Here is a 26,266-nt window from a genome sequence, read left to right as displayed (position 1 = left end):
ATAGTATGTAGAATCAATCTGTACAGGCAAATTGTGGCATTCTGAAACCGTAAACTTTTTAAAGTGTTTTGAAATTGTTCATTAGAATATGTAAATTGTTATTTTCTCATTAGTCACTCAGATCAAGAATGAACTCTTAAGGGTTGGGGACTTTTTAAGGCAGAAGATATTATCAGTTCTTTAAAAATAAGCCGGGTGTGGTGGCGCACGCTTGTAATCCCCGCACTTGGGAGGTGGAGACAGGAGGATCACACAGGTTCGAAGCCATCCGTGCTGGCTTAAGAGACCCTGTTTCCAAATAAAAATAGGTCTGGGAGTGTAGCCCGGAGAGGTAGAAGGGTTTCCAGGAATCCCAGTACCACCCCTCCCCCCAAAAAATTATATATATCTAAAGTGGCATTAATATAAAGATAATACAATATTCTTCAGTCATTTGAGGTGGCCTAATTAAATTACTCTTTGAGCAAAGATGTAACAGATTTTTATTGATGACAGGTTGATTTAGTAATTAAATATATTTGTTATCTTAATGTTTCATTTATCATTAAAGAGACACAGTTACTTATTTAGTTAATATACTGGCATTTTAAATTTCTGTTAAAATGTTCAGTATACAAGTTCAGAACTCTTGTTTATTAGTATTCTGAATACTCACACCTGTCAGTATCTGTTTGGAAGAAGTGGAAAGCCTATGGATGCCATTGATTCTAAAGTACTTTCCAACTTTGAATTTTACTTTCATATTCCACACTATGCTCTCCTTACTTGGTTCTTTGTAGAAAACCTCATGCTTGTATTGGATTTATAGAAAGAGTAGCTAAAGAGATTTGCTAAGGGAAAATGGGATGAAAGGAAAATAAGAAGGGATGAGAAATAGGAGTTAATGGAAAGCTGAAAGGCAAGACATGAGAGTTTTTGAGACATACTAACCAAAACTGAAAACTTTGTCCATGAATTATACATCCATAGAGAAAAAATTTAGGAAAATTGCAATTTTTACTTTTTTAAAACAAAAGTAGAAGTTCTGAAGAGCATATGAAAAATAGTATATGTTAATAACTTCCTCTTAGATATAAAAACATAGGTTTATGAGCTGGGCATGGTGGCGCACTCTTGTTATCCCAGCATAGGGGAGATGGAGACTGGAGGATCCTGGTTCGTGGACAGCCTCAGCTACTTAGCGAGGCCCTTTGCGACTCAGTGAGACCCTGTTTAAAAAAAAAATAAAAAGACTAAAAATAGGACTGGGGGTATAGCTCAGAGGTAGACTGTCCCTGGGTTCTATCTCTAGTATCACACAAACAAAAACATAGGTTTATGGCCTGGGGGTGTGTAGCTTAGTGGTAGAGTACTTGCCTAGCATACAGAAGGCAATGGGTTCTATCTCCAACTAAGGAAACAAACAAACATGGTTTACTTCTCTTCTCTAATGTTGAGAAAGTCCTTCAGTGGAAGGCAGGGAACTATTCAGTGGGCATTCCTGGGAACCTAAACTGAAGCTATATATTGTGATTCTCAGTGGAAACTGCTCATTAATGGTCTTTTCTAGACATGTCTAAATGACTTTTCTTTGAATACCCTGAGTATTAAACAATGCCCTTATGTGTTGTTACGTATGTATTGGGATGAATAGATGCTATCAATATTATATTTATTTGAGTTTTATTGTAAGTGGTCTATAATATGTAACTAAAACACCGAGTGAATTGGCAGATAATATTTTGTTTTAATAAGATTAAGATTAGGTTTTAATCAGCAGGTTAAAATCTGACTAAAATCAAGTTTTTGATAAACATGTTAGCATGCATTATTTTGTAGCATTATTTTGTTTGCATGCATTGCCTCATAAAATAGGACTTCATCACACCTATTAGGATGGTTGTTCTTAAAAAGATAAAAGAATAAAACTGTTCTTACCTGAAAAGAAAAAAAGATATTGAAGCTGGATATGGTGGCACATGCCTATAGTACCAGTACCTGCGAGGCTCAGACAGGAGGATCACAGGATTGAAGTCAGCTTCAGAAGTGTAGGGAGATTCTCAGCAACCTAGCAGGTCGCTGTTTAAAAAAAATTTTTTTTTGAACTGGGAGTGTAACTCAGTGGTAGAAAGTCTCTAGGTTTAATGCCCAATACCACAAGGGAAGGGGGGGAAAGGAAAGAAAAAGAAATACTATTTTTTTTGTGTGGCACAGGAGATGAAACCCAGGGGCATTCTATCTTGGCAACACAACCACAGCCTATTTTTTATTCTTTATTTTGAAACAGGGTCTCACTAAGTTGCAGAGGGCCTCACTAAGTAGCTAAGGCTGGCTGTGAACCTCAATCCTCCTGTTTCATCCTCCCAAGTACTGGAATTACAAGCATGCACCACCATGCCTGGCAGAAATACTGTTATTTAATACTGTTTTCTTTCATGCAGGTCTAATTTCCATTAGAAGGTTATTTATAGGTGCTGGGGATGTAGCTTAGTGGTAGAGTGCTTGCCTAATATGTATGAGTCCCTGGGTTCAATTCCCAGCTCTGCAAAAAAAAAAAAATGTTATTTATATATATTTTTATTTTTTAGGTCAGCTCATTTCGGATCAAGTGGCAGAAATCATATCTAAATATGACCCCAATGTTTACAGCATCAAGTATAATAACCAATTAGCAACTCGGACTGCACAAGCGATTTTCGATGACAGTTATTTGGGTAGGTAAAGCCAAAATGTGGACTCATTTTCTGTGCTCTATTTGTCCTGTTATTTTCATATAGTACTTTAAAGAGAAATCTTTTATGTAAAAATAGCTTAAAATAGCTTAAAATTTTTTTCAGTCTAAGGAATGTATAATTTCAAATTGTTACTGAGTGTTTAGGTTATGTTACATTTTGGTAATAGAATTTGGAGAGGGAAATTTATAGATTGATAATAATAGCTAATGTTTAAGATGTGCTCAGTATGTCTTGGGCATTGATCTTAGTTTTGTATTTGTGTCTTGATCCTCACAAGCCTGTGAAAGTTCAGTTACTGTTCCCATTTTGTAGTGAGAACACTGAGGCACAAAGAGGCAGAGTCACTTGTTTATGGTCATGTTGTTGTCCTGCGACCCAAACCCAGTCAGACTAGTCAACTTTTAGACACTGTGTTAACCTGTAATGTGGGTCTTGAGGATTTACTAACATTTGTTTTTCTTTTTTAATTTTTTTATTTATGAAAATAACACCCAACAGAACTAATACTTGCTGATTGGCAGGATCTGTTATCCGTTGCCCTCTTTATGATGTATTACAAGTTTACCCTTTTTGTAAAAAGTCTTTTGTAAAGTGAAAAACACAATGATATTTTTCTAATAGAGATACCCTAGTTGAATATTGAACTGCATTATTTCTTAAAATTCATTTGTTATTTACACATGGAGCTGTTACCCCTAGAAGGCTAACTGTTTCCTGGTTTTGGAGAAGATCCCTGACCGTACTGCGTAGGAAAGCTTACGCAGCAAGCATGCTCCCGGTCACCTTTCCTGCTCTCACGACCTCGCTTTGCTTCCCGTTTAGGTTACTCGGTGGCAGTTGGAGATTTCAACGGTGATGGCATAGATGGTATGAAGAACTTGGACTATGTCTAAACTTTTTTGAAAAAAAATTTTTTTCGTGGTACTGAGGGTAGAAGAAGCCAGGGACTTTCTACCTCGGGCTACACTCCCAGACCTATTTTATACTTTATTTGGAAACAGGGTCTCACTAAGTTTCTGAGAGCCTCACTAAGTAGCTGAGGCTGGCTTTGAACCTGTGTGATCCTCCTGTCTCAGCCTCCCAAGCAGTGGGATTACACATTGAACCACCACGCCCGGCTTGAAATTTTTAAAAATCAAACATTTGAAACACATGCCATTGAGATTTTCAGCAGTTGGATACCATTGTTGTAGACTATCAGCAGGAGTTAGGAGGAAGAGCTTGGACATGGAGCAGGGTATGAGCTGGGCCTGTCACACTTTCTTTGGGGTCATTGAAAGACGGCTGTGTCTTTCTGGCTCCTAGCAGTGTCAGTGGTTTCGTCTCTTTGCTCCTTGCTTTAAGCACATTTGGTCCTCCTGGGGAGCTGCTTCTTTAGCTAGGTTTGATCTGTAATCTTTGGGCAAGTCTGTAGGACTGTTATTTCTTCCCTCTACATCCATCAGTCTTCCTGCAGAGCTCAGTTCTGCAATCCCGGACTGTGTCTAATTTTGGTCACATTCTGGGCTGAAGTCACCTTTACTCCATTTCAGTTTGCTTTATATTATTTTTCATTACTGTAAATATAACTTTTCTTAATTTGGGGTCATTTTATCTGATCTCTTCCTATGTAACAAGATTAATGATCTGAGGACAATGTACCAGTAAATATATATGTTATATATTTATATAATAAATTTGATATATAGTATATCAAAGCAAAATAAATGATCTAAGGGCTTTATTTGTATATATGTGAGTCCTTAAGAATGTTTCCATATTTTGCAAATTTTGATTTTGATTTTATAGTTAAAAATGCTGGAGTTACTTCTTACAGAATGTCAACTTTTCAAAATATCTTATTTATTTTCTGTTAAGTTAATAAAACAAAATCTAAAACTCTTTTATATAGCCATTCATGCAGTTGCCAATGTTTGTCTTAAAAATGAATAATTAAAGCTGGACATGATGTTAAATGCTTGTAATCCCAGTACTTGAGAGGCTGAGACAGGAGGATCACAAGTTCATGGTCAGCCCAGATATGTAGTGAGTCTCTCTGCAACTTAGTGAAACCCTGTTTCAAAATTAAAGAATAAAAAATAGGGTTGAGGATATAGTGTGGAAATAGAATGCTCCTGGGTTCAATTCCTTGTACCACACACACAAAGAATAATTTTTTTTTCTCTTTTCAGACTTTGTTTCAGGAGTTCCAAGAGCAGCGAGGACGTTGGGAATGGTAGGAAAGATAAAATGTGTTTTAGATAATTTGTGTGTTATCCTCTACTTACTATATCTCATATGATTTTGCTTTTCTTACACAGGTTTATATTTATGATGGGAAAAACATGTCCTCCTTACACAATTTTACTGGTGAGCAGGTATGCTTTTTAGATGCCATCCTCCCTTCCTTGATAGAACAGCATATATCTATCACAAAAAGGTTGGAAAGTTAATAAAAGTCATCTATAATCTAGCAAAACAGATAATCTCTCGAAGCATCATTTTGGTGCATTTTTCTTTTATGTGTGTATATATATTAACAAATGGTTTATTTAAAATTTTATGCCTTTTCTCACTCAAAATTTTATCATCAGCATTTCCTAATGTCTTTAAACTTTTCTTGATGGTATTAAAATGGTTTAACAATTTAATAATCAATACTTCAGATAGAAGATAGGTTTTAATATTTTACCTTTGTTTTAATCAAAGTAATTTGATTAAAATCAAATTTAAGTAAAACCTTTTGCCATTGCATATTGTGACTTGTTTTTGTTTTGTTTTGTGGTGATGGAGATTGAACCCAGGAGCATTATACCTCTGAGCTCAATTCTTAGTCCTTCCTTTATTTATTTATTTATTTATTTATTTATTTATTTATTTATTTATATTTTGAGACAGAGTCTTGTTAAGTTGCTGAGGTTTCTGCTAAGTTACTGAGGCTGCATACCTGTGCTCCTCCCATTTGAGTCTCCCATGTACTGGTAGTACAGATATGCACTACCATGCATGGCTTTGTTTTCTTTTATTTTGAGAAATAAAAAAAATCAAATTGTACATACACAAAACCTTCCTTTTTTGCAAATGATACTAAATACTCCTTAAGGAATAATTTATGCCTTTTAATTTTATTAGATGCAGAACGAAGCCTGGCACAGATATGTGTATTATAGATATCACAAGCAAACTTCATTTGTTCTAAAAGAAATAAAATGGTCTTCAGTTAAATAATTATTTTAAGTAGTAGATATTCTCTGCAAGTATAAGCATATTATGATATTCTGGATTATATGCCTTAGTAATAATAAGGTGACAATTACAAAGGAAAGATTAAACAGTAAGTAGAGAAACAAATGTCATAGTTTGCAGATCTAGAATGGAGCCCACTTTTTCAACTGAGATTGTTGGCCTCTGGGACAGGACTGATGGGAAGAGGAACTAGACCCACAGTCCCCACACACCTCTTGCCATTTGTGTGGAAGCCAGGGCAGATGACAGCAGGGTGGGCTGTTGTTGACCAGCAGCCAGGGTTGTTGCAGGGCTGGTTGTCCTGTTCTCCAGTCGTGACTTCTTAGCTCAAGCAGGGTGGCCTATCTGATGTCCATGTGTGTCTCTGGATCCTGGCACACTGTCAGTGATGCTTGCTTCATTCCTCCTCAGCTATTTTGGGGCAGAAGGCAGGAAACACAGGCTTCAGATGAGGGGAGAGCTGAGTGCTCCATGCTCTGTTACTGCCTTGAGCAAAGTATTCATTTCTGTCAATGTTTCCTCATTTATGAAAACAGGGATTTAGTAACTCCCTCATGGTGCAGTTGTGAGCATCAAATGGAAATATTTCAATCTTAATGTGCGGACAAGACTTGTCTCAGTACATGCCATCATGTTTTATCCTTTAAGGCCAAACACTGCGAGACTAAGGCCTAAGACCATGTTTTCTGTCAACCGGACACTTTACTACATGAGTTCTGACCTTGACACCCCATGCAAATCATGCCGTTCACTTTCTCCATTACACTCTAAACTCAAAGGAGATGCGGTGGAAATCTCCCTTATACCTTTGTGATACCTCAACTAATCAATTTTTGGAAGCATTTCCAACTTCCCTTTTTTGTTTGTTGACTCATTCTTCACTTTAGTCATCGTTCATCTGCCACCTCCCTTCATGTTGTTTTGCACACGGGAGATGCTTTTTAGAACGTTCCTTTTTCACATTTATTACCAGCTAGGTTCTTCTGACTGTGATAGGCAGTAGACCCCCATGGTAGGAGAGAGGACACTCCTTATCTGAATGCATAATAAGGCCATAATAAGCGTTAACACATTTATATCCTGTATAAGCAAAAGCTAAACCATCTGGCAAGCAACTGATTGAAATGTGAGATGAAAATGAACTCCTTTCTATATCCTTCTAAACAGTAATTTCTCTAGCGTAGTAGTACTTTCACGAAGGGGAGCCGATTATTATCTTTTATTTATAATTATCATCTATTGTCCTCCTCCCTCTGTAGGCATCCATATATATATAACTTCTTAGGTTCAATTAAAATGTCTGCCTGTGGCTATATGTCTTTCTTCTAGCATGTCTCTCTGGTGCAGTGGAGAGGAAGTGAGATAATGGGCCTGGAAAGAAGACTTGACTGTACTTGGACTTAAATGGCATGTGTTGAACACATGGGAATGATGTGCATGGAATGGTTTGCCCATAAATCTAGGCAAATAAACAAGCCTCATTAACCGATTGTCATTGTGTTGGTATAGTAAATAAGACATTCAGATCGAAACTCTGTATGCAAGAGATATGTGGTGCATATACTGTAGATGTGGTCTAATCTAGTTGGATGAAATATAAACATTTCATTTTCATCTTTTTCTTCAGATGGCTGCATATTTTGGATTTTCTGTAGCTGCCACTGACATTAATGGGGATGAGTAAGTTTTAAAAAATGTTTTCAGAAACGATTTCTCCCTCATGTTTATGAATGCTTTAGTAAATCTAAACATTTTTATTTTTAAAATTTTAGTTACTGTCTTGGTAATCTCCTATTTACGGAAACAATTTGAATGAACTTTAATCATGAATATCAGTAAGCCTTTATGCTGGTCATAATTTTTTCAATAACATAACATGAAGAAAAATTAATCTAGGACTTTAAGGTTTTTTTTTTTTTTTTTTTTTTGGTGGTACTGGGGATGAAACCCAGGGGTATTCTGCCTCCAAGCTACACTCCAGCCCTATTTTTTTAGTTTTTATTTTGAAACAGAGTCTCAATGAGTTGCAAAGGGCCTCACTAAGTACCTGAGGCTGTCTGCAAACCGTGATCCTCCTGTCTCAACCTCTCAAATGCTGGGATTACAAGTATTCACCACCATGCCTGGCTGACTTTTAGAATTTTTAGAAGAGTTGAAGGAAAATTTATCTGAAATGACCTCTCTGAGAATAGTTTTGTGCTCCTGCATAAAGCAGTGAGAAATATGCAAAGAGAAAGCAGGGCTTTAGTGAGTGAGAAAATTCTAACTCATGGTGGAGTTTGTTCTTGCTCTGGTGAGATGGCTCTTCTCTTCTAGTTATGCAGATGTGTTCATTGGAGCACCGCTCTTCATGGATCGAGGCTCAGATGGCAAACTCCAGGAGGTGGGGCAGGTCTCTGTGTCTCTGCAAAGAGCTTCAGGAGAATTCCAGACTACCAAGCTGAATGGATTTGAAGTCTTTGCACGGTTTGGCAGTGCCATCGCTCCTTTGGGAGACCTGGACCAGGATGGCTTCAATGGTAAGGTCTCAGTTCAGATCCTGTGGGTTCCTGGTTTTCTTTGTCCACCTGGAAGAAGTCCTATAACCTTATCTGCCAAAGCTCACATAAGCAGACCTTCCTGGAATGATGGAGTATCACTGAGTGATACACCACATTAAAGACAGGTTGCTTTATTTATTTATTTTTGGTTCTGAATATTGAACCCAGTGGAATTCTACCTCTAAGCTACACCCACAGCCTATTTATTTATATACTTATTTTTTAAATTTATTGGTTTATCGTAGTCATATATCATTATGAGGTATAGGATGGTAGAGGCGAACTTGCTCCCATCACTCATTTATCCCTTCCCCAATTCCCACCTCCCCTCCCCCTCCCTCCTTCCCATGTTGGCTTAGGGACTGGCTTTGATATGTTTGTGAATGTACATCATGTGCTTTGGGGTGTTTCCCTCTTTCCCTCTCCAGTCTTCCTCAGGCCACCTTTTCTACTCCTGTAAGGTTTCTCCTTCTTTGTCTAAAGTCCCTCCTATGTTCAATTTTCTTCCAAGCTTCTGCATATTAGGGAAAACATCCAACTTTTCATTTTTTGTGACTGGCTAAACTCACTTAGCATTATGTTCTCCACTTCCCTCCATTTCTCTGAAAATGGCATAATTTTGTCCTTTATGGCTGAGTAAAATTCCATTGTGTACATATCTCATAGTTTTATAATCTGTTCATCTGTTGATAGATATCTTGGCTGTTTCCATAGTTTGGCAGTGGTAAATTGTGCAGCTGTAAATATAAATATACATGCATTAAGTCTGGTAGTTTGGTTTCCTTTTTTTTTTTTTTTGGTAGATACCAAAAAGTGGTATTGCTGGGGTTACATGATAGGTTCATTCTCATTCTTCTAAGGATCCTTCATACAGTTTTCCAAAGTGGTTGCACTAATTTGCAAGCCCACCAGCAATGTATTAGAGTACTCACTTTTCCATACCATCTCCAGCATTTGCTGTTGTTTGTCTTTTTAATGATTACCATTTTTATTGGGATTAGGTGAAATCTCATGAGTAGTTTTGATTTCTAAGTTAAGGAGGCTGGCCTTGAACCTGTGATTTTCCTGTCTCAGCTTCCAAGTACTGAAATTACAGGTGTGTGCCATCATGCCCATCTTGCTTTTTTTTTTCTCTTAAAATCAGAGAAAAATTTACAAAATTGACTCCTGTGAGTTAGTATTCATGCAGTGTCAAGTTCGACAGTCCGATGGTTAATTTCTGAAATAATCTTCATTCCCATGGTGCCCAGGGCCTGCTAGTGATTTTCCTGGTGATTTCCTGTGTCTCTGCCTCCTGCTGGGCAGCAGCGCCCTCTATTGCCTACTTGGAGACATGTGAAAATGCTCCCTGGCACATTGTCAAGGCAGCACTGACTAATGCATGGCTCCTGGGTATGAGTTGCCATGAATATTTCTAAAGCTGTAGTTTTATTGTGGCTGAGATGTTCTGAGTAAGGTTATGTTTCTTCATAGAGACATCTAAAAGGTATAAACCCATTGTTCAATGGTTATAGGGGTGTGTGTGTGTGTGTGTGTGTGTGTGTGTGTGTGTGTTTTATTGGGATTGAATCCAGGGGCATTCTACCTCTGGGCTACATACACTCCCGGCCCTTTTTTTTTGTTTTTGTTTTGAAACAGGACCTCATTAAGTTGCTGAGGGAATCACTAAGCTGCTGAGCTGTTGTTCAAACCACTAGCCTTGTACCTGCCATCTTCCTATCTCAGCCTCTCAAGTACTGGGATTACAGGAGTTTGCCACCAACCTGGATAGTTGCAGATAACTAAAAAACTAAAGTTTGTTTTTTTACTACTATAGAACTCTTTTCAGAAACAAGAAATAGAGATTACAAGTTACTAAAGTATCTTTTAAGGATATTATTGGCCTTTCTAGAGGCCACAGAATGGAGAGATGATGAACTGTTGATTGGTGTGTATGATTAATAGTGTATACAGATATACTCCATTAAAAGATAAGTTATTCAAACAAGATCTTCAGACATGCTGGTGATTCTGTCTGGTGGAAAGGAAATGGTGTTTGGCCTCAAGACTCCACTCCTTCCTGTGGATAGTTACATGCCACACACTGAAAATGTCATCTTGATTAACAATAAAAGTTTGCAGTGGTAGTTACTAGTCAAAGGTACATTTTGTTTTCTAAAATAGAGCCTTAAGAATTATTTTTCCACCAAGAGAACATAAATCATTAGGAATGTGGTATAAAACTTATAATAAACATGAAAAGAATACTGAAGAACAGATCAAACTATTACTGATAACAACAACTACCTAGAAAGTACATGGACATATTTGAGATTCTACCTTGCATAAAATTAATGCATTCTTTGCTACATAGCTGGCTCCATGTCTCTTAGGCTTTCTGGGAACGTCTGAATATATTTGTTTTCACATCAACTTGAGGGTATTCTAGACATGTTGATGGTGGTCAAGTTGATTATATCATCCTGTTTTTTATACTTTTATTCTGATTTCTTATCTGTCAGCAAGCCAAAGATAAATAACAAAGAGGTTTTACTTTTATAGATAGATATCATAGAGAGTGCTAGTTGTCTCCCAAACTGGAAAATAGTCTGAGCTATATTTGTGTAAATTATACTGTTAGTTATAACCCAGATTTAGTTTTGTTTTAACCTGAGGACATTAAGGGCCATTGCTCCTATATTCCTCCCTTCCCACCTACCTTCACCAGGAAAACCTTAGGACTCAGGAGGGATATTGAAAATATAACAATAAAGTTATATCTACAATTTTGTAGAGCCCTATGACAACCTATGCATTTTAAAAATCAATATCCCTCCAGAAAAGCAGAGGGGGAAAAGAAAACAACAAAAGAGCAAGTAAAATGCCGAAAGGAGGAAATTGGTTGGATGAAAATGTAGAGCTTTTCAAACATGACAGCCAAGAAGGAGGACAGTCAGCATGTATAAAATATTAGAGGGTTTAGAAAATGAAAGATAACTTACATTAAATAATCTTTCAGCCTTAGAGCCATTTGGGGGGAAATTAATTTTAATAAATACTTTCTTAATACATATCAATTTAGAAATCATGCTTATTTTTAGAGCTTAAAAACATAAAGCATTTCTTTATGTAATTTAACTGCCTTTTTATTTTATTATTTATTATTTATTTATTTATTTATTTATTTTTGTAGTACTTGGGAGAAACCAAGGGGCTTTTTTTTTTTTGTGGCCTCCGGGCTATACTCCCAGACCTATTTTATATTTATTTGGAAACAGGGTCTCACTAAGTTGCTGAGAGCCTCACTAAGTAGCTGAGGCTGGCTTCGAACCTGTGTGATCCTCCTGTCTCAGCCTCCCAAGCGCTGGGATTACAAGAATGCACCACCACTCCCAGCTTAACTGCTTTTTTAAAAGGATAACGTATCCCTAGTTGTGTTCTGTCCAGACCAGTCTTCTAGGTGCTGGCAATGAGAGGATAAATCATAGCTCATCTGTGTCCTTAAGGAAATCAGCATCTAATAGTGGCAATGCACATGTGAAAAATAGAACACTAGATTGTTATCATCCCAGTGTTTGAGATACTCCTGTGCACATTGGTCTCGAATAAAGGATAAGAGATCAGGTTATCGTTGGTAATCATTGATATCTGAGGGGACGTCATTGACAAAGCATAATAGTTTGGGCACATGAAGGAACTGAAGGCAGTTTGGTATGGCTGTTATAGTGGATATTATGGGCAAGACAGACATGCTCTTGATCTCATGAAACTTATGTTTGTTGGAGATCCATAGAGCAGGTTTATAAGTAATGTGGAAATCCAGGTAGTGACAATGTCTGAGCTTTAAAAAAATCTAATCGGTACTTGGACAAACAGAAGAAGTCTTTGAAAGCTCTGGAGCAAAACTGTTAGGACAAAGGGAACAACAAGACTAAGTCCAGAGGTAGAAACTAGCTCAGTGTGTTTAAGAAACAGAAGAAAGGCCAGGACTACTGGGAAGAGTGAATGAAGCCCCCCCCCCCCCCAAAAAAAAAAAACAATACAGGGAGGTGGAGATGGTGGGAGGAAGAAGACTTTCAAGTTAGAGGGCACGATAACTGGAATTTATATCTTAAATGCTTTGGGAAATAATCAAGGGCGATCAAGAATTGGGGAGATCTGACCCAAGAAGGTTGACATTTGCCAGTTTTCAAGAGAATGGGTGATATGGGCAAAAATGGGAATGTGAAGCTATTTAGAAACCTGCTTTAGAGTCTAGGGAGAGGATGGTGATGGATTGTCTTGGGTAGTAGCAGCTGAGACAGAGAGAAGTAGGCAGATTTATAATATATCTTATAGAGCCGAGAGTGGTGACACATGCTTTTAATCTCAGAATTTGGGAGGCTGAGACAGGAGGTTCAAGGTTCGTAGACAGCCTCAGCTACTTAGTGAGGCCCTTTGCAACTTAGTGAATAAAAAATAGGGGGTATATCTTGGAGGTAGAATGCCCCTGGGTCTTTACCCAGTACCCAAATATACAAATTATATATCTTAGAATTAGGACCATTTAGTGTTTAATATCTTTAAAAAAAGTCAAATTTTGTTTATGTTGTTTTATTATAAATTGAACAAAATTAAGATGAAGTAATAACTTTCAAATTTCTGAGTCAGATCGACTTCTGTACAGAAAAAAACAAAAACCATGCCTATATAATCTAGAATTTTGAGATATAAAATGAACTTCATATGAATCATTTGACAAGTGTTTCTCCTGCTTTCCACTCCGAACTTCTAAATATATGAAACATTTTAGGCCCAGGAAGGTTAAGTGGTTTGTCCAGGGTCAGAACAATAGCTGGCTTGTAATTAATGTTATTTTTTCATAGTTTTACTTGAAACTCCTTGATTTAGATTTTGAATAAAAAGTAGTCTACTAAACTTTGAACCAATATTTATCATAATAAATGAGTTGTATAAAGTTCCCTTATAAATAATTATTAGCACTAAAGCTTTCCTCTCTCCATCCTTGCCCACTTTCTCCTCTCCTCTTCTTTATGAATCATCTTTCCCCTTTTCTCCTTTCTTCTCCCTCAGATATTGCAATTGCTGCTCCATATGGGGGTGAAGATAAAAAAGGAATTGTATATATCTTCAATGGAAGATCAACGGGCTTGAATGCGGTACCATCTCAAATCCTTGAAGGACAGTGGGCTGCCCAGAGCATGCCCCCCAGCTTTGGCTATTCAATGAAGGGAGCCACAGACATAGACAAAAATGGATACCCAGGTGCTTTTCAATAGATATGCAGCTCTTAGAACATTTCAGTCCTAATAGCAAGTGGTACTAGTTATTGTTCTCTTGATTTATATTGTTAATCATTTTAATTTAACATTTCAAATATTGATCAAGCCTTGCCTGTATTCAAGACATGATTCTCATTATTGAAGGGGATATAAAGAAAGACAACTCTGTTTCCTGGTCATGTACAATATGAAGCACGTACACTGAGATTTTTATTGTCTTGAAGTCCATAATAAAAAATATGAAAAATGTTGTAGAAGCTATAAACAAAATCTAAATGCTCATTCCAAGTTTTGGAGATGTTAGGCATCTTTCTTGTTTTTAATGATGTAACACTTTTTTTTTTTTTGCAATACTGGGGATGGAACCCAGGGGCATTATACCTCTGAGCTATACACCCAGCCCTATTTTTCATTCTTTGTTTTGAAACAGGGTCTCACTGAGTTGCAAAGAACTTCACTAAGTAGCTGAGGCTGTCTGTGAACCGGGATCCTCCTGTCTTTGCCTCCCACATGCTAGGATTACAGTCGTGTACCACCACGCTTGGCTATGATATAGCACTTTCATGGACTTGCCTCATCATTGTAATTTTTATAAAAGCTATATTATTTCATTTAGTTCTAGTGAGGCTTATGAAAAATACAAGTAATGTTAAGCTCACTATTAGACCATTCCTTGTATGTAAAAAGAGAATGACAAAGGTAACTGTCCCAAGTTGCCCACTGAGTCAATCCATGAAAGTAAACAAGGCCTTTTTAGGCTCTTATATATACTTGGAGTACTTCAATGGCTCTGGGAATAAAATGGATATTTTCTTTACATGAAATATGTTAGATAATAGCATGAGCCAATAGACAAGGTTGTTGAAGTATTCCTAGAAATTAGATGAGAATTTTATTCTTATCTACATATTGGCATTATTTCTCAGATGGTTTGTTATAAATGTAGTGTTTATCATAAGAATTTTAGAAAATACAACAAATCACCTTTTTAAAATTTTTTCTTATGTATTAATACATTTTTAGCAAAACAATTCTACTTTTTGTAGTTTATTACATATTCACTTAAAAGATCGGAAACATTGCCCCATTTTATTTCTAAAACACAAATCTTATTTTTCCCAATCTAATATATAGCTGTATCATATCTTACTTTGACTTGTTTTGGAGCATTTATATCTTTTTGTGTAATTCTGTTTCATACATCTGAATATTTCCTTAAGACAAACTTTTAGAATTGCCATGTCAAAAGTGTGCTCTTTTAGCCAGGCATGATGTTGCACACTTGTAATCCCAGCATTTTGGAAGCTGAGACAGGAGGACTGTGATTTGTGGCCAGCCTCAGCTACTTAGTAGGGCTTTTTGCAACTCAGTGAGACCCTGTTTCAAAATAAAGAATAAAAAAATAGAGCTGGGGGTGTAGCTCAGAGATAGAATGCCCCAGATTCCATTCCCAGTACTGCAATCAATCAACCAATTAATCAATACTTTAAATAAATAAGTAAATAAATAGTGCACTTAAAAATGGGTGGTATTGTCACATTACCCCTACAAAATGGCTTTTATGAAGTGTGTGTGTGTGTTTAAGTATATAATATGTGGTTTTTGTATGTTTATTAAGCACTTATAGAATGATATATAAAATTTAAAAACCTTTAGTACTCACATGTTTTTTCATTTTTTTAAAGACTTAATTGTAGGAGCTTTTGGAGTAGATCGGGCTGTCTTATACAGGTATGCATATTCTATAGTAAAGGAATAATCTGAATTAAGTAAGTGGCAGTATTTGAGTTCAGTTCAATCTTCTTGAAGGAATGATAAAATTTGTTCTTTCTAGTCAAGATTTGCTATAGGGAAATTGTATTTATACAAAGGAAGTCTCAAAAAAAAAAGTTGTTCATTTTTTCATTTAGAAAAGCATTCAGAATGGTTCTTCATTATTCTTAAGAATTTGTTCAAAGAAGCCAGGCGTGGTAGCGCATGCTTGTAATCCCAGCATTTGGGAGGTAGAGACCAGAGGATCACAGTTCGCGGACAGCCTCAGGTACTTTGCGAGGCCCTTCGCAACTCAGTGAGACCCTGTTCCAAAAATGAAAAGACTGAAAAAAAAAAAAAAATAGGGCTGGGGGTGTAGCTCGGAGGTGGAATGCCCCTGGGTTCCACACCCAATACAAAAAAAAAATTTTTTTTTGTTCAAAGATATTCTCTTAACTTTTTAACTTTTCTTTTTTTTGTACTAGAAATTGAACCCAGAGGCATTCTACTTCTAAGCTATACCTCATCCTTTTTATTTTGAAACAGGGTCTCTCTATGCTGCTGAGTCTGGTCTTGAACCTGTGACTCATATCTCAGCTCTTCAAGTAATGGTAGCTAGTCCTGGCTCTCCTGTGTTTTTAATCTCTCCTTAAAAACTGTATGGGTGCCGGCCGTGGTGGGGCACATTTGTAATCCCAGCATTTGGGAGGCTGAGACAGGAGGATCACAGTTCGAGGACAGCCTCAGCTACCTAGTGAGGCCCTCTGCAACTCAGTGAGACCCTGTTTCAAAATAAAAAAATAAACAACAGGGCTGGGGGTGTAGCTTGGAGGTAGAATGCTCCTGGATTCCATCCTCAGTACTTAAAAAACACACACACACACACACACACACAAAAACTGTGGGTAAGGGATAGAGGTGTAACTCAGTGGTGGAGTGCTCACTTAGCAGGCACAAGGGCCTGGGTTTAATTTCTAGCTCTCATACATGCACGCACACCCCCCCCCACACACACACACACTGTATGGGTTTACATCTTCCTGTAAGAGTCTGAAAATTAACTTGGTACTTTTTTTTCAGTGTTCTGTGATCACAAGGGAGGAGAAATATGTATTGACTCTCAACATAGCATTTTTTTAATCAGAGGAATATATATAAATTCAGATATCTCTATTTCCCAACTTCGTATTTGTTCTCAGTAGTTCTCTGTATTTCATCAGTCCCTCATGCCTTAAAATATCAAGTGGCATCTCAGATAGATTTAATGATTATACTTTATGGACTGAGTTTATACATGACAGGAAAACTAATATTGGTGCTGAGTTTGTATTAGATCAACTTAATTATAGCCATGGGAAACATGTGTACTTACAGATTTCAAGGATTTGTCATTTTTTTGGGAGAGGGTCTTTTCATAATGCCCAGGGTTTATTAACACTCAAAGGTTATAGTATGCAGGAACTACCAGGAAATTGTCTAAGTAACGTTAAGCTGAGTTCAGATGCCTGATGGTTGCTTTGCCAAAGCCAATTAGCAGTGAATGAGCACCAAGGAATACACTTCATTTTTGAGAAGGGCTATTGACCCAAGTCTACTGTATTTTTGTGTAGGATTTAAACTTGTGAGTTTGATCTTTGGAAAACTATATTTATAGTCTGAAAATTTTTTAACTTAAATACTTTGGACCATAAATATTTCAGAGTTCTCATATTTTGGAACTATTGCATATACACTTTACCAGTTAAGCCTTCCCCAAGTCCAGAATCTGAAATGGTCCAAATTCCAGAACTTTTTTTTTTTTTTTTAGCATTATGTTAGTGTTCAAAAAGTTTTTAGATTTTGGGTTTGAGAGCATTTCAGATTTTTGGAATTTTTAGATTAGGGCTGCTCAACCTTTCTTTTGATTTATTTAGTTTTAAAATAGATGTTAATAAAGTAATGCATGCATGTGATAAATATTCAAACAATATAGAAAAATCATAAAATAAAAAATATTTTTCATCATACCAGTTACTAATTTATTAGTATACCTGCATCAGAAATGTACTATTCATTAAGAAATCATATGAACATATGTATGTGTACCTGTAGGCATTCTTTCTACATTGTAGACTTTGTTTTTTCTCCTACTAAAATTATATCTTGACTATACCTTAGCAAGTATCCCATTTCAGTATGGATGGATTTACAACACTCATGTTTCCACTATATGGCATTGCTGTAGGTGGCTACTCCAAACTTTATTTAGCTATTCTGCTTTAATGGACTGAATTCAGAAAGGTTGGCCCCGTTGTCCCACTTTGCCTGAGACTGAGTGATTTCCCGGAACACAGGGCTTTTAGTGTTGAAATTAGGACAGTTTTGGAAAAATTGAAAGTTTGCCAAACTGAGATGCATTATATTTAGGTTGTTCTTATTGTCTGCTCACACAAACAGTGCTTTAGTGGACATTGCACTCTATCTGCGATGTACGTGAACCTAAAATGCTTAGCTTTGTGTATCTTTTTTAGTAACTCTTATTTTCTTCCTTTTATTTAAACCAGGGCCAGACCAGTTATCACTGTTAATGCTGTCCTTGAAGTGACCCCTAGCATTTTAAATCAAGACATTAAACCCTGCCTGTTGCCTGGCACAGTTCTCACATTTTCCTGGTAAGGGTGTTTGTTTAATAATAATTATGATAAATGGTTCAATCATTGTAAAACAATTACAAATTAAGATAATGGGGTGGAAATATTGCTAAAGCAGTTTCTGTGAACAAACTATTTTCATGTCGTATATTAGATTATAGAAATAGTATTACAAGGACGATACGAAGAAAGCTCCAGAAATATTTTCTAGATTAGTATAAAAAATAGTTTTTAAAGAATTACATATGATCAGTGAATAAATTAAAAAAGAAGGTAAAGCTAACAAGTTCACAAAACATGTTTTATAGTTAATTCTAAACAAGCCCTTGAAAATTTAATTTTTTAAATATTTCTTTCCAGATTTTATTTCTATAAATACTTACATGAAAAAATGATTTTGCTGTAGTTTTTTTTTTTTTTTTTTTTTCGGTACTAGGAATGGAACCCAGGAGTATTCTACCTCTGAGTGACACTTCCAGCCCTATTTTTTTTTTTTTTTGAAACAGGGTCTCACTAAGTTGCAAAGGGCCTCACTAAGTAGCTGATGCTGGCTTCGAACCTGCACAATTCTCCTGTCTCAGCCTCCCAAATGCTGGGATTACAAGTGTGCGCCACCAAGCCTGGCTTGCTGTAGTATTTTTATCTTTTACTTGTTCCTTTATTAGTTCCAAAGAAAATAAAATATTTTTTATGAGTCCAGTGTCTGAATTCTTCTCTATACCATTGTTTTTCAAGCCTGTCATGTATATGATACTTGCATAATTTTTGCTGTATTTTCACTCTGTATTAGTATAATTTTCTTTAAATTATCTTATATTTTAAAAATACTTAAACCAGTGTTTTTTACATATGTCAAAATAAATTGATGAAAGTTCTTGACTCATGTTCTGTTAACATTATTTAGAATAGCCTGTCCTGGAGACCACAGTTTATGTTCCTTTCTTTTATAGAAGAATCACAGAGAACTTAGATGAACAGAATGATTGGTAGTGAGGAAAATTTTATTTTAAAGGAGCTAATGAGAGATATTTTTTTCTGATTTTGTTCTTGGGTTACTAATATGATTATTAAAATTTTAAAATTTAAGTTGTTTTTGCTTTTTAGTAGGTTACATTAAGCATTCAGTAATGTTTTCATTCGATTGATTGGTTGTCAAGTCATTTTCAGGTTTTGGCTTTCAGTTTTACTTTTTTCCTGTACTCACCTTTCATGTTCCTGTGGAGTTGCCAAAAATATGCCTATAATTATGATAATAATAAGAAGGCTTCAAATGTACTAGCTGGAGTAGGAGCTTTCAAGTAATTTTAACAATGGTGCACAGGTAGAAATAAATTTTGCACCATAATCCAGTAACATAATACTTAAGTCAATTTTATTTGTTTTTTAAGATGTTGGATACAGACTGTTAATCTGATTTCATAATCTGTTAAGCAATCTTGAAAAACACTGCTCCAGAGGGCTTGCTAATTAAAGGATGCTTTAGTGGGTATTTTTATTTAATGAGACATTATTTAAAACCAGAACTTGTATTTTTTTATTTAGATGTATCAACAGGTTTTATAAACTTGAGAGGAGGTTAGATTTTATTTTTATTTTTCTCATCAAGGTACCAGGAAAGAAAACATACTTAAATTACTAAAGGATGAAGTCAGTTTAGTTTGTATAGTTTCATGTCTTTTGAATAATATTAAGACATGAAGAAAGATGTCAGGTTGTAGCACATAAACTATGAATCCTCAGCTTTCTGAATCTACTGTAGGTTCTCATTCTTTGATTCAACCAATGGAGAATCAAAGTATTAAAAATAAAAAGTTGGTTCCAGTCAAGAGACATGTACATATGTTTTTTTTCCTCCTTATTGCCTCAACAAAACGGTGTTTGTAAATGTCAGGGGCATTTACATAGTATTTATGTTGTATTATGTTACAAGTAATCTAGAGGTGGTTTTCAGTATATCAGTATACCAGTGTTTGAGGATATGTGCAGGTTGTATGTAAGTACTACAACCATTTTTGTAAGGGACCCGAGTATCCACTGATCTTGGTACCTGTGGTGGTTGAGGGGTGGTTCCTAGAGCCAGTCCCCTCTAGATGTCAACGAATAACTGTATTAGAAATGTGAAATTTAGATGATACTAAAAATATACCCAAACTGGATTGTAGGATTTACATATATATATATATCTTTTACTTTCCTGCAGTTTTGATATCAGGTACTGTTTAAAGGCAGATGGCAAAGGAGCCTTTCCGAAGAAACTTAGTAAGTGTCTGATAAAAAATCATAGTATTTTTATGCTATTGCATATACTGCACTTAATTACTTTCTTTGGCAACGTGTGTGTGTGTGTGTGTGTGTGTGTGTGTGTGTGTGTTTGTGTGTGTGTGTGTGCATGCACTACACACACTATACGAAATTGAACCCAGGGGTATTTTACCTTCAAGCTACACATCCGGCCCTTTTTTTTGTGTGTGTGCGGGTCTCAGGATGGAACCCAGGGGCATTCGACCACCGGTCTACACCCCCTGCCCTATTTTTTTTATTCTTTATTTTGAAACAGGTTCTCACTAAGTTGCAGAGGGCCTCACTAAGTAACTGAGGCTGTCCGCGAACCACAATTCTCCAGTCTCAGCCTCTCAAATTCTGGAATTACAAGCGTGCGCCACCACATCCAGCTCCCCTTTTTAATTTTCATTTTGGAATAGGATCTTGCTGGGTTGGTGAGAATCTCACTAAGTTGTTGAGGCTGGCTGTGAACTTTTGATTCTCCTGTATCTGCCTCCCAAGTACTAGGATTACAGGTGTGCACTACCATGCCTGTGTTTGGTAACTCAAGGCAGTTTATAATAATTTATTATAATTTATTAATTTATTAAAATTTATTAATGGACCTTTTGATCAAACTAGTTCACAAAGTGATAATTGTAACATACCATATATAAATATAGCTGTTAGAAGGTTAAACAGTTAATGATATGAGATGAAATGATCTCTGGGGAAGTGAGTATCACTGTTATAAGTAGATTAATCTACTGAAATGATTGTTTTTATGTTCTAGGGAAGCCCCCAGAAATCTTAGGAAGAGAGGTTGTTTAGAAATAGTGAAAAGATAAAGAAAAGGGTTTGGCCACTAAAGTTAATCTACAGAGCAAATTCTGCTCTTACTTTTTTAAAAAGATTGATGTGGTCCTGGGAGCAAAGTAGGAGTGTTAAATAAATATTGCAAAGATTGGTCAGTATGTTACACAGGGGCACATAGTAATGTGCTACAATAAATCAGAGAAGAGGACTGAAACTTTTGGGTGGGTGACTGTGAGCTTTAGGATAGCAAGCAGAGGCTCAGTGGGAGGAAAGTTTTCTGCAGAGACCTGAAGGAAGTGAGAATTCTCCTAGACATCTGAAGGGCTGTTTCACACAGCAGAAATTTCCAGAAGCCAGAAGAAGGAGTGTGCTTAGTGTGTTTGAGGATCTGCAGGGAGAGCAGCGTGCCTTAGTATAACTAAACATGCCACAGCATAATCCTAGGATTTTACCTAAATTTAAAATTTAAAATTAAAAACGAAGGTGAACATTTAAAAAAGAGATTTGTAGTTTTAGATATTTTCACTCTTACCTCCTTTGAAGAAAAAACTTAGAGAACTATATTTTAGAAGGCAGTACTCCTGACAGTCACACTTTAAATAATTGTCTGCTCGTTCATTTTTAGATGATTCTTGGCTCATTCAGTCCTGTCCTATCACTTCCTTCATGAGGCATTTTAATATGATAATTTTGTGTGTGTGTGTGGTGCTGGGATGACCCCGAGGCTTTCTACCTTTGGGCTACATTCCCGGACCTATTTTGTATTTTATTTGGAATCAGGGTCCCGCTAAGTTGCTGAGAGCCTCACTGAGTAGCTGAGGCTGGCTTCGAACCTGCGCGATCCTCCTGTCTCAGCCTCCCAAGTACTGGGATTATAAGTGTGCGCCACCATGCCCGCCTCTGAATATGATAATTTAATATGGTAGCTTCACTGGAAGCAGGAGTTACAAGTGATAGTAACTGTTCTTTCATCATTGTGTTTAATATAATTATATGGCTACATATCAATGAATACTTCTTGATCAAAATTGGCAAGTCTTGCTACTTGGATTGATGGCAAAAAGTTCTTTTTTTTCTCTTTGTGATTGTTGAAAGTTGAACCCAGGGCCTCACGCACGCTAAGTTTAGGCAACCTACTACTGAGCTGAGTATTACCAACCCAGTGGCGAAACTCTTAATTCACATATTTTTCATTCTCTGGACTTCTTTTACATGACTAAAATTAAGACAGAAGTTTTTCTCTGACACTTTACTACCTTGACTGTTTGGAATTATGTATGAGATTGCTTCAGGGATAGTTGGGTTGTTTATTATTAAATATTCAGAATTCATGTGTTGTAATTTCCCTAACAACGATGAATATTTTTTTCAATAAATTAGAAGGAAATTACTTTTCAGAAATAAATAACTCTGTTTAATCACAAACTCTAGATTATTTAGGACAGAGACATGTCCATAAAGAATATATTGGCTATACATTCTTTGATTTGTTTAGACTTCCAGGTTGAGCTTCTTTTGGATAAACTCAAGCAGAAGGGAGCAACTCGACGAGCCCTGTTTATCCATAACAGGTCATCGGGCTACTCCAAGAACATGACTGTTTCACGGGGGGGACCAATGCAGTGTGAGTCGCTGACAGCATACCTGCGGGTAAGCAGTATCGTTCTGCAATTTCTTTTGGTTAATACTTTTTCATTTTCACCTAAATGGTTTTTGCTCTCGGTAAAGTAGCACTCCATCAAAGTGAAAAGCACTTTGAGGAACCTGGCTTTTTAACGTGTCAACCTTGACAGTAGAAGTGATGGGCTTGCCTTCTGGCAGACTGGATATTCCAAATGACCTTTCCACAGCGTTGTTACTGAGTGAATTATGATGAACGTGGTTCTTAAATATATCACTTTACTCTCAAGACAGTAAAAGAAATCTCCAAGGCCCAAAAAGTAAGCAATCAACCAAAAAACAGCAGTGGATATATCTGATTGCGTGTAGTAAACAAATGTGTTTCTGACAAGGGAAATGGCGTAGGCAGGGTGAGCAGCAGATGTAGATACCAGCACAGGGAAGGACGTAAACTCACCTGGAGTCTTCTGCAACCTGGATGCCTGCCTGCATTATGCTCAGGCCCTTGCATGAATCTGGAGTGATTTTAGGATAGAGGTGCACCTTGACTCCAGCAAGAGCGAATGCAAAGCCGCCCTGGAGGAGATCAGTCCAGTGTGGACCCCGCGATTTCCACAGGTTAAGGTCAATCTTATAGGAATTCATAAATAAGTAAGTACACTAAACACACAAGGTCAGAACTACTCTAAGAAACTAGATTTTAGACCTGCAAATGATTGAGGTGTTAGAATTATCAGATGCTGAATATAACCTTGTTAATAAAGGATAAAATTTTGTTTTGTTTTGTTTTGTGGTACTGGGATTGAACCCAGAGGCGTTCTACCTCCGTGCTACAACTCCAGTCCTATTTTTTATTCTATATTTTGAAACAGGGGGTCACTAAGTTGCAGAAGCCTCACTAAGTAGCTAAGGCTGGCCACTAACCTGCAATCCTCCTGTTTCAAACTCCCAAGTACTGGGATTACAAGTGTGTAACGATGCTGGCAAGGATAATTTTTTTTAAATATCAAGAAAGATTCAGAAGATGCAGCATAATTAACAAGCTTGACTTAGCAGACCTATATAGAACTCAATATGTAAACTTGACAATTACACTATAAAAATTGGCCATGTAAAAGCCACAAAGGAGGTCTAAGTGTATTTCAAAAAAGTTATATTATAGGAGATAGGCTGTCTGGTGACAGCCTATTTTTTTAGTTGGCTTTTTAGTTTTGTTAGTTGGCTTTCTTCCACTTAAGAAATACCTGAGCTTGGCATGATGGCGCACACTTGTAATTCCTGCGCTTGGGAGGCTGAGACAGGAGGATCACACAGGTTCGAAGCCAGCCTCAGCTACTTAGTGAGGCTCTCAGCAACTTAGTGAGACCCTGTTTCCAAGTAAAATATAAAATAGGTCTGGGAGGATAGCCGGGAGGTAGAAAGCCTCTGGGTTCCACCCCCAGTACCACCAAAAAAAAAAAAATAAATAAAATAAATCTTTGGTAGTGAAGAAAGCCAGGAGCTGTGAGGAGAGGCTAGCAGCCTCCCAAGCGCAGGGATTACAAGCATGCGCCATCATGCCAAGCTCAGGTATTTCTTAAGTGGAAGAAAGCCAACTAACAAAACTGCATTGTCACCAGACAGCCTGTCTCCTATAATAATCAATTTACTAAGAAAAAAGATTAGCCAGATGTGGTGGCACATGCCTATAATCCCAGTACTAGGAGGCTGAGATAAGCAGATTGCAGTTTTGAGGCCAGCCCTAGCATCTTAGCAAGACTTTTATCAACTTAGCAGGATACCATTTCAAAAAAAAAAAAAAATTAAAGTGCTGGGAGTTTCACTTGGAGATAAAATGTCTTTGGGTTCAATCCCTAGTGTTAAAAAAAGGGGAGGGGGCTATTTTGCCTCATAGTTTTAGCCAATGACTTGTTTACCCTCTGCTTTTAGGATTGTAGTACATCTTGGCCCAGATGTATGTGGCAGGGAAAAACCACTTACCTCACAGCCAGGAAGCAAAGAGAAAGGGTCTGGAGTCCCACAGACCTCCTAGGATATACTGCCTCAGAGTTTTACCACCTTCCAAGAGTGCCACCCTGTGGACCAAGAACCTTATTACATAGACCTTTGAGGGACACTTAGGATCCAAACTGTAGTAAAAGTTTTCTTAGAAATTAGTAACAAAAAGATAACCTGGGATATTGATTTGGTAGGAAATCACAGGAAATGTGATATTAAATAACTTTTGGTCCAAAAAGAGATCATACTGGACATTTACTAAAAACGGAATCATCATGGAAGTACTACACATCATAATGAATGAATGTCACAGAAGCTGAATATTTAGAGTATGAACCCTTAAATGCATGATTGATAAAAACGAATGGAAGAGAAAACAAAAAAAAAACCCCATAAAATTTGGAACTGAAAAAATACATAACAGGAATTAAAATAATAGATTATAATGAAGAACCTTGTGCCAGTAAATAAAAAACTAAGACAAAAAACACAGAAATTCTTAGACAAACATAACTTCTCTAAGAAGAAATGGAAAACTTTAATAATACCATAACCATTTAAAAAATTGAATTATAGTTAAAAATATCCAAAGGAAATGCAAGTCCCAGATGGTTTTTTAGACAATATCTACCATTCAAGAATGAGTAATTTCTGGTATTAAATTCTTAGAAAGAATAGGAAAACTGAAGAATTTTCCAAAGTATTCTATAAACAAATACAATTAAGACCTCAATTGGTCAAAGGTAGTAAAAGAAAAGCGAATTTCATACCACTTTACAGAGATATGTATATAATTGGTCAAAGATAGTAATAGAAAAGCGAATTTCATACCACTTTACAAAGATATGTATATAAATTACTAAACCACTGTAAGTAAATTAAATCTTAGTTCAAATGAGAAGATAAATAAAACAATCTGGATATAGTTTAGTGCATTAACAAAAATATAGAAGTAGAACTTCTTACATGAATAGAATAAAGAAGAAAAAATCATGTCTGTCTTACTTAGGTACAGAAAAATATATAAGTTAAGTAAATATTAGTGGTTTAAGAAAAGAACGACAAATGCTTCAAGACATGACTATGAAGAAATACTATTTGAGCCAGGCGTGGTGGCACACACTTTTAATCCCAGCATTTGGGAGACTGAGACAAGAAGATCCAGGTTCGTGGACAGCCTCAGCTCCATAGTGAGGCCCTTTGCAACTCAGCGAGACCCTATTTCAAAATAAATAATAAAAAATAGGGCTGGGGATGTAGCTCAGAGGTTGAATGCCCCTGGACTCCATCCCCGGTAATGCAAAAAAAAAAAAAAATTGAATACAATTTTAAATTTAAATGAAGTCTGCCAATATCTGCTAATTGATCAACATGTGAAAATGTTGGGCATTGCTGATGGTTAGCGTAAGTTGTTAGAAAGGCTTTGAAGAATAATGTAATATAGATCT

The 26,266-nt window shown here is 36.6% G+C and overlaps 1 protein-coding gene across 2 annotated transcripts in view; it reads left to right on the top strand.

Annotated features, from left to right (window-relative positions):
• Nucleotides 1–26,266, top strand: part of ITGAV (integrin subunit alpha V) — a gene marked incomplete at both ends in the record, with an annotated part of 83,677 nt that overhangs the window by 40,113 nt on the left and 17,298 nt on the right. For both annotated transcript variants that reach the window (XM_080689614.1, XM_080689613.1), the window contains 11 exons: nucleotides 2,568–2,693; nucleotides 3,537–3,581; nucleotides 4,886–4,929; nucleotides 5,015–5,071; nucleotides 7,567–7,619; nucleotides 8,256–8,458; nucleotides 13,532–13,723; nucleotides 15,426–15,471; nucleotides 18,036–18,143; nucleotides 20,323–20,381; nucleotides 22,696–22,850. In XM_080689614.1, the coding sequence (XP_080545740.1) occupies nucleotides 2,568–2,693; nucleotides 3,537–3,581; nucleotides 4,886–4,929; nucleotides 5,015–5,071; nucleotides 7,567–7,619; nucleotides 8,256–8,458; nucleotides 13,532–13,723; nucleotides 15,426–15,471; nucleotides 18,036–18,143; nucleotides 20,323–20,381; nucleotides 22,696–22,850 (1,088 nt within the window). The remainder of the gene's footprint in view (nucleotides 1–2,567; nucleotides 2,694–3,536; nucleotides 3,582–4,885; nucleotides 4,930–5,014; nucleotides 5,072–7,566; nucleotides 7,620–8,255; nucleotides 8,459–13,531; nucleotides 13,724–15,425; nucleotides 15,472–18,035; nucleotides 18,144–20,322; nucleotides 20,382–22,695; nucleotides 22,851–26,266) is intronic.

Source organism: Muscardinus avellanarius, assembly GCF_963383645.1.
Source record: "Muscardinus avellanarius genome assembly, chromosome: 2".
Lineage (NCBI taxonomy): Eukaryota > Metazoa > Chordata > Mammalia > Rodentia > Gliridae > Muscardinus > Muscardinus avellanarius.
The sequence above is the reverse complement of the archived record's forward strand: the minus strand, read 5'-3'. Positions and strand labels throughout refer to the sequence as shown.